Source organism: Sebastes fasciatus, chromosome 11 (assembly GCF_043250625.1).
Source record: "Sebastes fasciatus isolate fSebFas1 chromosome 11, fSebFas1.pri, whole genome shotgun sequence".
Taxonomy (NCBI): Eukaryota; Metazoa; Chordata; class Actinopteri; order Perciformes; family Sebastidae; genus Sebastes; species Sebastes fasciatus.
In genome coordinates, this window is record NC_133805.1 from 26,421,664 (window position 1) to 26,435,410 (window position 13,747).

General features: G+C 40.8%; 1 protein-coding gene across 3 annotated transcripts in view; it reads right to left on the bottom strand.

The window, feature by feature from the left end:
* The window catches only part of LOC141777546 (retinal-specific phospholipid-transporting ATPase ABCA4-like), a 54,527-nt gene that overhangs the window by 23,609 nt on the left and 17,171 nt on the right, over nucleotides 1-13,747 (bottom strand). For all 3 annotated transcript variants that reach the window (XM_074651899.1, XM_074651900.1, XM_074651898.1), the window contains exons 10-21: nucleotides 12,811-12,950; nucleotides 11,675-11,791; nucleotides 10,291-10,488; nucleotides 7,248-7,453; nucleotides 6,012-6,188; nucleotides 4,360-4,582; nucleotides 3,898-4,119; nucleotides 3,418-3,622; nucleotides 3,229-3,321; nucleotides 2,015-2,221; nucleotides 1,313-1,490; nucleotides 89-220 (exon numbers count right to left, since the gene is read on the bottom strand). In XM_074651899.1, the coding sequence (XP_074508000.1) occupies nucleotides 89-220; nucleotides 1,313-1,490; nucleotides 2,015-2,221; nucleotides 3,229-3,321; nucleotides 3,418-3,622; nucleotides 3,898-4,119; nucleotides 4,360-4,582; nucleotides 6,012-6,188; nucleotides 7,248-7,453; nucleotides 10,291-10,488; nucleotides 11,675-11,791; nucleotides 12,811-12,950 (2,098 nt within the window). The remainder of the gene's footprint in view (nucleotides 1-88; nucleotides 221-1,312; nucleotides 1,491-2,014; nucleotides 2,222-3,228; nucleotides 3,322-3,417; nucleotides 3,623-3,897; nucleotides 4,120-4,359; nucleotides 4,583-6,011; nucleotides 6,189-7,247; nucleotides 7,454-10,290; nucleotides 10,489-11,674; nucleotides 11,792-12,810; nucleotides 12,951-13,747) is intronic.

A 13,747-nucleotide genomic window follows, 5' to 3' on the forward strand; every position in this document is an offset into this window, starting at 1 on the left:
TTATTATTTTGCTCTTTTTTGCTCTGTATCCTGTATCCTGTACTGAAATGGCTCCAATCCTGTCAGCAGCATCTGTAATGTAACTCACTGATTGAAGAGGATGTTGTACTGAGGGCACATCCCTAGGGAAACGCGGATGGTGTCCATGTCAGTCCTAATGTCGCTTCCATTAATGTAGGCTGTGCCAGATGTAGGAGGGAACAGGCCGGTCAGGATGGACCTGGACAGAGCAGAAGCACATACAACACAGATACCATGACACGGGGGTAGCCAGCTTTGTGCTAGGATCTTCAGGAGAACATCATCTTGCATCAAGTATTAAAAATGGTTTAATATATAGAGTATAAATGAACTAGCCAACCTGAGTCTGCATTCAACTTTCTCTTTTCTTAAAGGGTAACGTCGTTATTTTTCAACCCTATTTTCCCATGTCTTTGTGTCTAACTGACTAATAGGGACACCAATTTCTGAAACTGGTCCAGTATTGATGGAAAGCGCTGTAGAAGGCAGCTGCTTACGGGCTGCAATGTAATCCTATTGGGGCAAGCTGGCACCGTCATTTACGTCCACTAAAAGTGCTTGTTTTTGCGATGATAGGCTCTGATTGTTATTATAGGTGTCTGACATTATGAAAAGAGTCTCGCTCAAGGAGAAGTCTCGTTGTGAAATCTGGCGAGGTGACGTGTTGCCGGAAGACAACGGTGGAATAGTGGGATACATCATTGGTGGAAATGCGAGTGCGAACCGGGCAGAGTTTGTTGTGTAGGAGTACAGAAAGCGTAGCTTAGTGTTATCTAAAAGATTTTTAATGTCATGGCTGAATATTTAGATGATTTCTACAATGTTGATGAAGTCTTTGAATTCTATGGTCACCCGTATTTATTTGAGCCAGAGTATACGGATATTCAAATTTCACAAGACTTCTCCCTTGAGTGGCACTTGGACACAATAACAAACAGACCTGATCAAGAGAAGGGTAAGAAAAACTTTTTATTTCTCTGTAGGGTCCTTCCTATAATGTTGTCAGAGACGTATAATAACAATCTGAGCCTGTCAGTAGCAAAAACAAGCACTTTTAGTGAACGTAACATTACATTGCAGCTGCTCACTTGCCCTCGCAGCTCGTTTTGCAGCTGCCGGTTACAGCGTTATCCCTCAATACTTGACCAATTGTCAAGGTTGAAAAATACCAAAGTTACCCTTTAAACAAACTATTCTAATTAAACTATTGAAGTTTACATCTTTTGAGAACCTTCACTCCACTGCGTGATTAGAGAGATTTATAACTTGTTAAATCTGATTTTCAGCTTACATAGTGGTGGTTTTTCCAGCCCCGTTGTGCCCCAAGAAGGATGTGATCTGGCCTTCATAGAAATTGATGTTGAGACAGTCAACAGCTGGACGGGAACTTCCATCAAACACCTTCACCAGGTCCTCAATCTCCACCCCCAACACCAGGCCCACGGGGTCGGGCTCAAAGAACAACTGACCTGCATGGAGAAACAAAAAGACTGGGTTAACGCTTTTTAAATGCATTTAAATTATATAATGGATCACACAATAGTCAATAGAAATGAAAAGATTGTGAATCAAAAACCACATAAAAACAAAAAAAATGTTTTAGTCAACCAATTATGGGTATTTCACATAACTAATGGCATCAAATATTCCTTAACTGAGGACTGGTATAGTTAACAATAGAAAGGTTTGAAGATTCTATCACATTTGACTCTGATAAATATTGTCCAGAAACCTAGAAACTCCTATTTTACTTAAATTTTCACATGCAAAATCCATCTTGCAGTCTCCCAGCAATAGAGTGTGGATGCAACCACACGTTTTCCCTCGTCTCTTATCTGTGCTGTTCCTTTTCTGTCTTGCATATCTGGGTGTGGTGTGTTACCCTGCCTGCCCACCAGATGTCCTCAGTTTGGTGTCACTTTCCACTCTCCCGTCAGTCCTTCTTTCAGTTACTGCTTGCTCTCAGGCTTCAGCTCTGTATTGGTGTCCTCACCTTCGGTCCCTGATTCCTGACACTCCTCCTCCTGGGTTGGAGGTTCCTCTTGTCGTCTCCGCAGCTCCCTCTCTCTCTCCAGCTGATCCCTCTTACGTTGGTGCTTACAGGCTTTCCTGCTGGCTGAACCATTACAGGTGTATGTCTCCGGTGTGCCCCTGCTCTCAGCGTCCTTCTCCACGTTGTCTGGTTCAGGTTTCTCCGGATCTGAAGAAGACAGATCACAGAGTCACTTTATGGTTAGGAGATGTGTTTGGTAAAGTTTTCTCTAGCACATGTGGAAAGTTCCCCTCTCACAGTCGACTACAGTGTGGTGCTTAAGTGTATGTTGCTTGTGACGGTAACAGTGTTTCTTACAGATTCATGCCATCAGTGTGAAATGTCAACCACTCTCAACGTGCAGTTACATGGCTTTTATTTATATGTAAACTTGCACCCTGCTTGCATGTTTTTATTTTGCTTATTACTGCTTGCTATGAGATGAGATCTAACTATTTCAACTGTTTATCCATTACTTTTAGCTGACTTTTGGCTAATTATTTCAACTGTTGTCCATCACTTTTTGGATTCTTGTACCATATTTTTGAATTGTTTCTGAACATCTTTAATGGTTCTAACGACCCTTGGTTTTATGCTTTTTCCCTTTTCTGTTATTTTCTCCCACGCTTGGTGTTGTTGCATACGCCATTTTTTTCTCTTCTGTGAAGTGTCTTATTTCACCCAAAATGCATTGCGCGACAAGTCATGGATGTACGATCTCCAGTCAGTCTTACATTAGTCACTCATAGGAAAGCTTTATGCAACAGGTAAATTCAAATGTCTATAACAAGTCTGCATTTAAGACAAAGACTAGGTCTATTTTTATGCAACATTCCTCTGGTTTCAGACCCTGTGCTGGTGAAAGTGCACTCTACTAAACTGTTGTCTACCAAGATGCTGACTCATTTGCTGCTCCAGGAGTGCTGAAGGAGGCAAGGGAGAAAATCTTTCCCGTGGGCGTCTTGACTCATTATATACCTTATGTTGACCTTTCCAATACAACCATAATCTTCCAGCGGGAATTAGAAGCTTTGCCGGGGAGCAATTATTTTTTTTGGCAAATAATAAGGGCACTTCTCCCACTCAGCTTTTACTTGCAAAGCTGAGCGACAAACCTCCAGTCACAGGGCTTATGACTGTCGCATGTAAGAGACTTTAGAGTCAGTGACACTAACCTTGACCAGCCGTTTCTGTGTCTGAGGGTGTGGGTGTTCGCCAGTATGAGGGCTGGAATGGGAAGTAGAATCGTCGACCAATGCCATACTGTCCTGTGAAGGAGAAATGTGATATAATCCTCAGTGTAATAACCTTGTACTACCTATAAAGCGGTGAAGTAAATCATGCAAATATATTAGCAGCCCAACCTGGGAAGACATTATCCAGATACCAGGCCAGGACGGCGTAGAGGACGGCATCAAACACCATCATGAAGATAGAGGTGAGGAAGGAGTAGGTGTCCTTCTCTAACGGACTGGTCATGATGTTGTCCCACTGCAGACCCAAACCCTGCTCCTCATACCGCGACAGGTACTCTGTCCCGAAGCCAAAGGCTACTGGAGACAACAAGCTCTAGAGAGGCAGGGGGATGCAAGAATTATCTACACTTGATTCACTGACACGTGGTGCAGAATATCTACATAAAGAAATGTTATTGCAAATGTCTGAAATTGATCAGTTATCCCTGCTGACTTTTGATGAAAGTTAGTTATATGAAGATGTGTGATCTCCTTTAAAAACATGAAATTGGATTAAATACTCCCTACTTGCAAATGCTTGTCCTTAAAATATTTTCCATGAATTTTTCTGTATTTGTAAAATGTGTCATATAATGAAAATAGACATACAGCAGCCATCTTCATTTTCGTGGTGATGCGGTCCTGCCAGGCGAAGCAGAGGATATGCGGCAGATAGAGGGTGAAGTAGATGATGCCGCTGCAGGCGGCTGCCAGGTTGGCCTTGTTGAAGAACACGCTCATCAGGAAACACTGCATGATGGTGGCGACGGTGAAAGTCAGCAGGAAAAAGAAGACAAGGACAGGATTGCTGTAATTCAGCACCTTTCCACCCTGAGAGAAAAACAAAGATATATAGTGTAGGATTATATTGAGATCACTTAAAACACAGCTGTAAACAAACACAGAGCCAATGCCAGTAAAACATTTCTCTCCACAAATAGAGCTTTTTAAAATCATCCACAAGAGGGCACTGTTGCACGCTACAAAACATTAACCCCCCACACCAGCAAATACAACTTGACCCTAGTTGCTCTATCAACATCTTCCACCTTCTCCATCCTGTTTTCTCACCATGATGATGGAGGTGAGCAGCGCCGTGCTCGCCGTCATCATGACGAAGCTGTCGATGAAACACGTGTACCAGATGACTCCGTTGTTGACCCCCATGGCTTTGAGAGTCTCCTTGAGGCGCAGCTCCTTCTCTAGCACAATGCTCTTCACAGTCATGGACACAGAGTAGATCCAGGCCAGCACCATGAACATGGGGAAGCAGCGGTTCAGTGTGATCATGAAGCTGGAGGAGAAGAGAGGAAGTAAAGATGTGACCCCAAAACTAGGTTGAGAAACCTCATTAAACCCATGGAAATAATGCATTTGATGATCTGCTGCTGTTCTCAATATTTATATACAGGGATATTAACCTCTAAATTATTTCAGTTTCTTCTGTTTTAGTAATAATATTGTGCGAAAGACTTGTCAGAAAATGTGAGTTTAAAGGAGAAAGATTGTACATAAGATTAGAACATTTCTGACTTTGGTGCCACCCAGTGGTGATATCAAAAATAACGCTTTGACAGAAAATAATTTATGCTGCTGCCCCGCTTCCCTAAGGAATCCAACCTGTGGACACTGAGATGAATAGGTTGAAAACAAACTTCCAAAAAACAATAACATTCTTTGTTTGCCTGGTAACTTAAAAGAATAGTTTGGCTGTTATGAAGTGGGTTGTATGAGGTACTTATCCATAGTCAGTGTATTACGTACAGTAGATGACGGTCGGCGTGCCCCCAGCATCGAGAAACAGACAGGAGCACCAACACTGGAGCAAAACAATACAGTGCTGTGGACGGGGACGGCAGAAAAACGTATTTTAGCCATCTAAAAAAGAAAGGCTCACCTAGGAAAAATCAATATCAGTTTAAGTGTACGCTATATTCAGAATATTTTTCAATGGGGAACTGAACTGAAAGTGAAACTTATCTATATTGGATTTGTCAACAGAGATTGGCTGCTTTGAAGCGAGCATAGATAAGTTTCGCTTTAAGCTCAGTTCCCTCTCGGAAAGGGATGTCTGAAGACAAGATAACGAGGTGAAAATCTTAAACATTAAACAGATATTGAATTTTTCAGGAGGGCTTTTCTTTTATGTGTCTAAAATATGTTTTGCTGCCAGCCCCGTCCACAGCAGTACATTGCTTTGCTTCCGTGCTGTAACTCCTGTCTGTTTCTCCAAACTGGGGGCGTGCAAACTGTCATCTCCTGTAGGTAATACACTGACTATGGATAAGTACCTCATACAACCCCACTTCAAAACACCTGAAATATCCCTTTTAAGGTGGAGTGAGGGTTTCTGGAGAAAGATTGTTGAGCAGTTGATCAGTGAGTTAGAGAGTCAATCAATAAATCTATCATTAAATTACAACGTCACATGCACAAATGTGCTCTGAATGTTGTCATTTACAACTCAACATACATTCAAACAAAACAGTGTGAATATCAGGGGGTCCTTCACTGTGGGAACAGAATAAATGACGCAGTTTTTAAAAAATCATGGCTTGAATAAAAGTGAAAAAACACTGTCTTGTTTACTTGTGGTGGATTTATTGAATCAATATCTATATCCCTGATGACGTTTTTGTTAAAGGGAAATGTTGTATTACCTAAATAAACCAGCTGTTAGTGAGACAGTGTGCAGGATTTTATTTAGCTTTGGTTTCACTCACAGGTCATCTACGTAGCACGGATACGGCATCTGCTGGATGTAGACCCCGAGCGGCCAGTCTTTGCCCGTGTGAAGCTTGATAATGCCGTGTTCAATCATGTCCTGCAGGTAGGCGAAGCCTCCCCAGATGTACCTCTGGTCCTCCATGGGGTCTGCTCTGGGGCCTGGGTCCCAGTACCTGAGAAGAGGACACAGAGAGTGAATGACTAGAGGATCGTATTGGTTCAAATAAGGCCACAAGATCATTCATCACACAAACGGTTAAACAATTTATTCAAACATTTTTTGGTTGTTGTAAGAAATAATAACAATCACAGTATCCACACATTGTCATAAAAACACATCCTGAAGCCACAGTCTTTAAAGCCACACACACACACACCACATGTACACTGCTTCTACTTAAGCGGATAAGTCCGAGGCAAAGCCCTTTTACAATCTGATTATTCAATTGTATAGAGGCAGGACTCCCACTGGGTCCATTACAGCCTGTTGTTGTGCTGTAAACAGCTAACACATTTTGGTCACCCCGGGGGCTATTGACATACAGCCTGTTTATGAATGGGGGATCAAAGGGAAAGGAAAATGCATGCATGAGGCTCACATGGGAGGATGAAAGGGCAGGTATCGAGTTAATGTGGAACCACCAAGAGACTCTGGAAAACACATTGAGGCCAGCTGGAGAGGGTTCTCTTTTCCTCCTTTGAGGAATGTGACAGATCCATATAAATTGCCTCATTAATACGGCAGTAACAACATGGAAAAAATGAAGGAATGGTGGGTTGTCAGGGTGATTTGGTAGTCTAAATGTTACCGGTCGGACCCTACTTAACCCCTGTGTGTATGTTTACCAGTCAACTGCAATGATGTATTAGAAAGTGCCTATGATTAGCCTTTTTTAAATGTTTTTACCCCAAATTTGTGTGTGATAAATTAGCCTCAGCCAATGGTTTGGAAACCACGGCTCTTAAAGGATTGGGGATCTGTATCTGTATTCACAGCGCAATTAAGTGGATAGGAAAGAAAAAACATGTTCTGCTACACAAATATATTAATCTTTCTGACTTCTCTCTATTTATTTCTTGAGAAATACATGACTGTTTTACCTTTTCAGGTCTCAAAAAAATGAATCAATCTGAGGTTAGAAGGAAAAAAAACTGCTCAAAAATCATATACAACCTGTGATAAGGAGTCAAAAGTAGTCAACAAAACATCAGTCCACACAGCTGCCACTGACCTGTCTTTGATCTTGTTGGTGCGCTCAACTGCGTCAATGTCCATGCGGATCTTGTACTTGACATGCGGGGGTACGCTGGTGGTCCAGGGATACATGTCCATGAAGACCACGCCGGCCCAAAACTTGTTCTCCTCCAGCAGGTACAAGGCCTGATGGGTCATCTGGGACTCATCTGTGTAAGCCACAAACTTATCCAGCTTGATGCACTATAATAATCAGGGGAGAAAAGAGAATTGTGGGTTTGAAGTTGTACACTACAACAGTTAGATAGGATGCCTTTTGAACTGTAATGTTCTTCCACATGCTGTTTGAGCCAGGAGTGATGATCTAAAGACATATGATGATGTTCTCTAGGTGCGTGTCCAGGTCTAATTTGATTTTGTATTAGATTAGGTGCATGTGTCATTTGCTTCATGTGGACACAGCTGACAGGTGGAGCTGAGTATTGAACCTCAATACTTTTTAAGTCCGGATCAAAATGTGTATTTTATTATTTACAGCCGTCAAGTAAAGATGGCATTGAATGCTTGGTCATATTACAAGTAGAGGCAGACTGAGGACGTTTTTTTCAAACTATTGTTATTGGCGGAACTGAGCTCTGATTGTGGCCGATGGCTGTACAGCCGCCACCAGTCACGCAGGGACGTAAATCACCTTTTTGCATGGAGGATCCATACACAAAGTCAAGGTAGAGAAAAAAGTTATCTCTCGAATATCTAACGCGACACTATCAGCTCTTTGTCCCAGATACAAGACAGGCAGACAGGGAGGAAAATAAATCGTTCACTGTTACTTTAACTTGCTTACTGTACCAATTTGGCGTTCTCTCTTCCAAATAATCCAGCTACGTAACTATCCATTCTTGAAATGACATTGCACACTTAAGGATCCTCCTTACTCTGGGAATATGCATGAACATTAATTGCTTGCAAGAGTGGCATTTAACAATGTATGAGACACGCAACAGAAGTAATCCTGGCCAGTCATACTGTAAGCCACAGAAGAGCGCATCGCCCATTGTAAATAAATAAATATTAAATTTGGAGTGACAAAAAATGATTTATTAAAAACGGTGTATGCAAAAGTAGCCGACTAGACTGCTGCAGAAGTAAAGAAGATATCGGCCGATTAATCGCATATCGGCTTCCTGCTCCAAACTATCGTTGTTATATCGGCCTTTAAAAATCCACTATCGGTCGACCTCTAATCGTAAGTCTTGTTTACTTATTTCCACTGAATTTATTTTATTTAGCCAAAGTTCTTATGTAACTGCTTGTTTTTTGCTGCCAGCAATTTATAGTAATAACAATAACAATTTATAGTACTATTACCATTGCTTAAGCATTTCATGTACACGTGTTGCTGCTAGTAATCACACTACTGTTACTTTAACCAAACCACAGTCACTTTACCTTGTAATTTTTGTCCCTATTATGCTCCTGTATAGTTTCTATTTTTATTCTATTTTTCTTTTACTTTTATATAACTCACATTATTTTTTTCTTTTACTTTCTTTACTCATCTGTGCTATTGCTGTCCTGCAAAAAATGATTTCCCCACTGGGATCAATAACGTTTTATCTTGCCTTATTAACCAATTAAGCATTACCAAGAATATATAGACATATGTATCAAATTAATTTTAATTAATGCTAATGTGCTGTAATCTAAAAAAAAAAATTAATGAAAGAAAGGCCTTGTAGAAAAATATGTTTATATTAGGGTATTAGTGTACTGAAAAAAGTATAATTTGGGGTCTCTCAGGTATTGTATCAGCAACAGAAAAGTTTCAAATGAAGCTTTGCCAGATTGATAATTTTGTGTGTAGTTATGTGAATTTCCATTCGCTCTTAACAGAACCATCTTTCACTGAGGCGATCTGGTGACATGGGAAAATCTGAGCTACTACATTCATTCTGCAGCGACACACACAAACATGCAGGAAAGCATGCACTCAGACAATGACACGTGTATCTAAACACACATGAGCACATACACCTACACGCTTACACACCAACACTCACTTTCTCACATGCACACACACTCTCTCTCTCTCTCTATGAAACATGCGTAATTGCCATGTGAAACTCTCACCCTACACACACACACACACACACACAAACACGCTGCTGTCTAACCCCCCACACATCCCTGTGTACACCGTGTCTAATGTCTCCATTCACATTACTGTATAATACCCTGAGAGCGCTCAAAGAAAGAGGGGAGACCACTTCCCATTCATCTTTACGGGACCATACATTCACAGCACAATAATGTTCTCTCAGAGATGGGCTGAGAAGAAAGAGCCTCACTGATACACATGTTCCAATGGGACTTCAGTGTGAGAAACATACCCCTGACGGAGAGAGAGGACCTAACGCTAACCGCAGCAGCTATCCTATGGCCCAATGCTAGCTGACAGCTATATCTAATTGGCTAAAGCGCCTGGGTTTGTTTGTGGGGCTCTGAAGGGTCTTGATGCTGAACTTGGAGACAAAGGACAGATTGAGATGCCGGCACTGATAGGTCTCTCTCCAAAACCGCAACCCCTGCCCCCTTTAAATCAGCCAAGAGAGGAGAGAGGGAAGGCGTGAAGGATGGATAGAGTGATTTGCCCTCTTTTATTTTGCAGGCGCAAGGGTCTGTTTCAATGCGGGGCCATACACCAAAACAGCATTGAGCTCATAGGGGAGGGGGGGGGGGGGGGGGGGGGGGGGGTGACTCACTCCCACCTACTCTCCACTTTATCACTGGCTCCACAATGAGAGCAGAGGAGGGGGGTGACAGCAGGCTTGTTCTCCCCACCTTTCAGCCTACAAGGATGGGAGAGCAGCTCTATAGCCGTGCTAAGTGGCCTGCTCTGTTTCAAAGGGGCCTGGCTGCAATCTCTGGGGAGCAGACCTGGAAGACTGATGCACCTGTCTGGAGGGCTGAGAGTTGCTCTTACAAAAAGGCTGAACACTTAGTCCTGGGAATGTGCAACATTTGGCCAAAAAAGACTGGGGCAAAGAAGAAAAAACAGACAGCAGATTTCGATTTCTTACCTCTCCATACTTGTTGACTATGCGTACGATCTGGTCGGCGATGTTGAAAATGTTCCTCCAATCAAAGCTGGGCATGTCCGCCTCCCTGTATTCCTCTGGGCCATTGTACAGGAAGTTAAGAATGTGTTTGGTGGTAAACTCAGTGTCTTCCAGACTGTTGTCCATGAAGTGCATCACTGTCGGGTTTCTCAGCGTGTCCTGCAGCAATTGAGACAGAAGTAGAGTTACTGCATGTAACACTCAGGCAGATGGTCTACCAGTATGGCATCGTTGAACAAATTGTGATAGAAAAAATGACAGACTGACTGTTGTCTGTTTATTATCGGATGTTTGCTGCATGGCACATAATGAATTTTTGAAAGGACTAATATCTATCTCTACGATCTATCCATCTCTCCATCTCTCTATCTCTCTATCTCTCTATCTCTCTATCTCTCTATCTATCTATCTATCTATCTATATAGACATACTACATATGCTAGAACAAGTACCATTTAGTTAGCTGCATATTAGCAAACTCTTACCAAGTATATTTGTCTAACTACTAGTCAAAATATCTCATAGCACTTAATATAAGACACAACCACCTAACAAGTAACATTTTACTAAGATATAGGGACTTGTTTATAGACAATGCATCTTGAATGTGTTGTTGAGAAAGTGAGAAAATACTACTTTTGAGCATTACAGACTTATTATGACAAACAACACTTCCTAATACTGGTGAAATATAACTTAAAATAAGTTTTCCCAGCTAATTTCAAGATCTAATTTTTATCTTGAAATGCCTAAATATTACATCTTATTTTAAGAAATCTTAACAAGTGAATTTTCACTTGTTTCAATGTCAGATTTTTGTTTATTTATTATAAGCAAAAACACCTTGTATTCATTGTTTTTAAAACTTATTTTTTAAATGGCCTTTTCTCCAGAGGGCCTTTGTGTTTCAAGTCATAAACCTAATTAACTTTCACCTAATTTAATGTAATTACAAAATGTCAACCCAATGTTTGAGAGGATGGTCAAACTAAATGCTGATTAGCTGGAAGCTGTTGTTGGTAAACTCTTGATTGGAGGAGTCACCGGACATGGTGAGTGAACCCAGCTAGCTGGGTAGTTTGTCTGCAGTTTTTAAATAGACTGCACTTTCAAGAATTTGTGGCTCGAATTTGATTTAAATCCATCTCATGGATTGGTGTCCATACCTATATTTACCATTGGTTGCTTTGTAACACTGGTTATGTTGTAAGTAAGGCTTGCTCTACTATTGCACTGTTAAATTTGAGCATAATACTACATTTTAAATACTTTCAAATGTATTGATGGTGGCACCTTTGTTGTTACAGGTATGGCTGCATCTGTGTGTTTTGTGCAGTGTTCCTACCCTGATCATGTTCATCTGGACACTGTTGTGGAAGAAAGCCCAGAGCTGAGGTCCCATCTCCTCCCAGGCCTTCAATATGTTCTGCAACCTCTCCAACTCCTCGAATGTTGTGTTGGCCTGCAGCACACACACACATGCATACACACATAAACACAAATGAACACTAAATCAAGGCAATGCACGTTGATGTAAAGTTCATAGATATTTTTTTATGGTAGTACATCAGCTGTGAAGAAGCACAATCAACATATAATTCTGTCGACGTGTACTAATAACATTGATAACAACTGATCCTGACCTCTGTGGACATTATTAAAAGAAACCTTAAGACATATCTTTTTAGCCTGGGTTTTACTTAAGGTGCCTCGTCATTTATTGCCCTAATTTTTAAGTCTTTATCATTGATTTTCATACTATTTGTATCTCCTGTGCCTATTCAATTTACTGACCTTTATTTATTTTAACATTTTATTGTTTATTGTCATTTTTAGTCTTGCAACATTATATTTATTGTTGTCTATTTTTCGTCTGTGCTGTTTTTTTGTTTGTTTTTTATCTTAGACTGTGAAGCACTTTGGGCTGCATGATTGTATGAAAGGTGCTATATAAATAAAGTTGAGTTTTGTTAATTCTGATTCTCTTGTTTTACTTTCAAAAGTGATTATCTTATTAAAAAATACTGTCAGACAGCTGGCACAAGTGAGATCCATGAAACCTGAAACTTTCATGCAATACTCCAGTGGACAGTCACATTAGGTTGTTTTCTTTCTTTTCTTTAGTAGGTCGCTAAATTCTCATTAACAAAACTTGTCTTGAAATTGAGATCTGTTTTGTGTCAGGACCACTGAATGAGATGTGACAGACAGAAAAAAACAGTTTTTTCTTTCATTGCTGCACCCTCACACTCAGTTTATATTGTTTAATTCTCCCCTCCTGTTCCCTTCCCTCACACTGCAGTAGATCCCACCCATCCCTCCGCCCTCCTCTGCTTTGGTAGTCAGCTCATTCCTAAGAAGGGTGGGGGTTTGGACGCATATAAACAGATACGTAGAGTGGTGAAAGAAATTTAGAGGAAGAGAAAAAGTGAGTAGAGAGACAGAGAGGTGAGGGGTCGGGCTGGAGGTGGTCTCTCTTACACTCTTTAATATCTTGTGGACGGCAGGGGAGTCGGGGGTGTACAGGATCTTTCCCATCACCAGGGGCTTCACTGAATTCCACACAATTTTTGTGACAGGGTTGGCCTCCAGGGTCTGCATCAGGGCGTTGCAGGAGGGAGCTAATGGTAGAGGAAGAGCAAAAACAGTGAGATTAGAAGAAGAAAATAGATATAGAAAGAGAGAAAAAGTTACAATTAAGTTACTGACAACAGTCATGTATGCTAAATTAGTCACTGTGCTTATTCAACAGCTTATTCAACAGCTTCATGGTGGAGATTTATACTCTTATCGGAGATATTTGCACATCCATGTCATCCATTTGTTGAAAAATATTCAAATGGTATCAATGCATTGATGACATCTTTTGTCTGTTTGAAGGAGACATGGATGAATTACAAGATTTACAAGACTTCTCAATGAAAAAGATCCCAATTTAAAGTTCGCTATGGAATATGCTTTTGAGTTTACTTCCTGGACAAGAAACTGATTGAAACACCTGAAACTGCCTGCAAATAGCAGCTATCACCCCATACCCCTAAGATGAGCTCTACCAAGAAGTCAGTTTTTCAGATGATTTTTTTTACAAATTGGTCGATATGAACGGGGTTATCCAAGTGAGTGTGTGGACTAGGCATGGGACGATATGAAAATTTTATGTCACAATTATACTGGCCAAAATAATAAATAAATAAATAAAATTGCTACATTGTGTGTCTGTTCATTCATACATGATAATTCATGTGTTTTTTAAATAATAATAATTTTCACTTCTCTACCATGATAGCGAGATTGACACCTTTTTCAAGTCACTCATGTGAGATTATCCTGATAATGGAAATTCACTAAAATCAACTTATTGTGAGCGTTCTTTAACGTAGTCCGCGATAAAATCCTACATCGAAGCCTATTATATGGC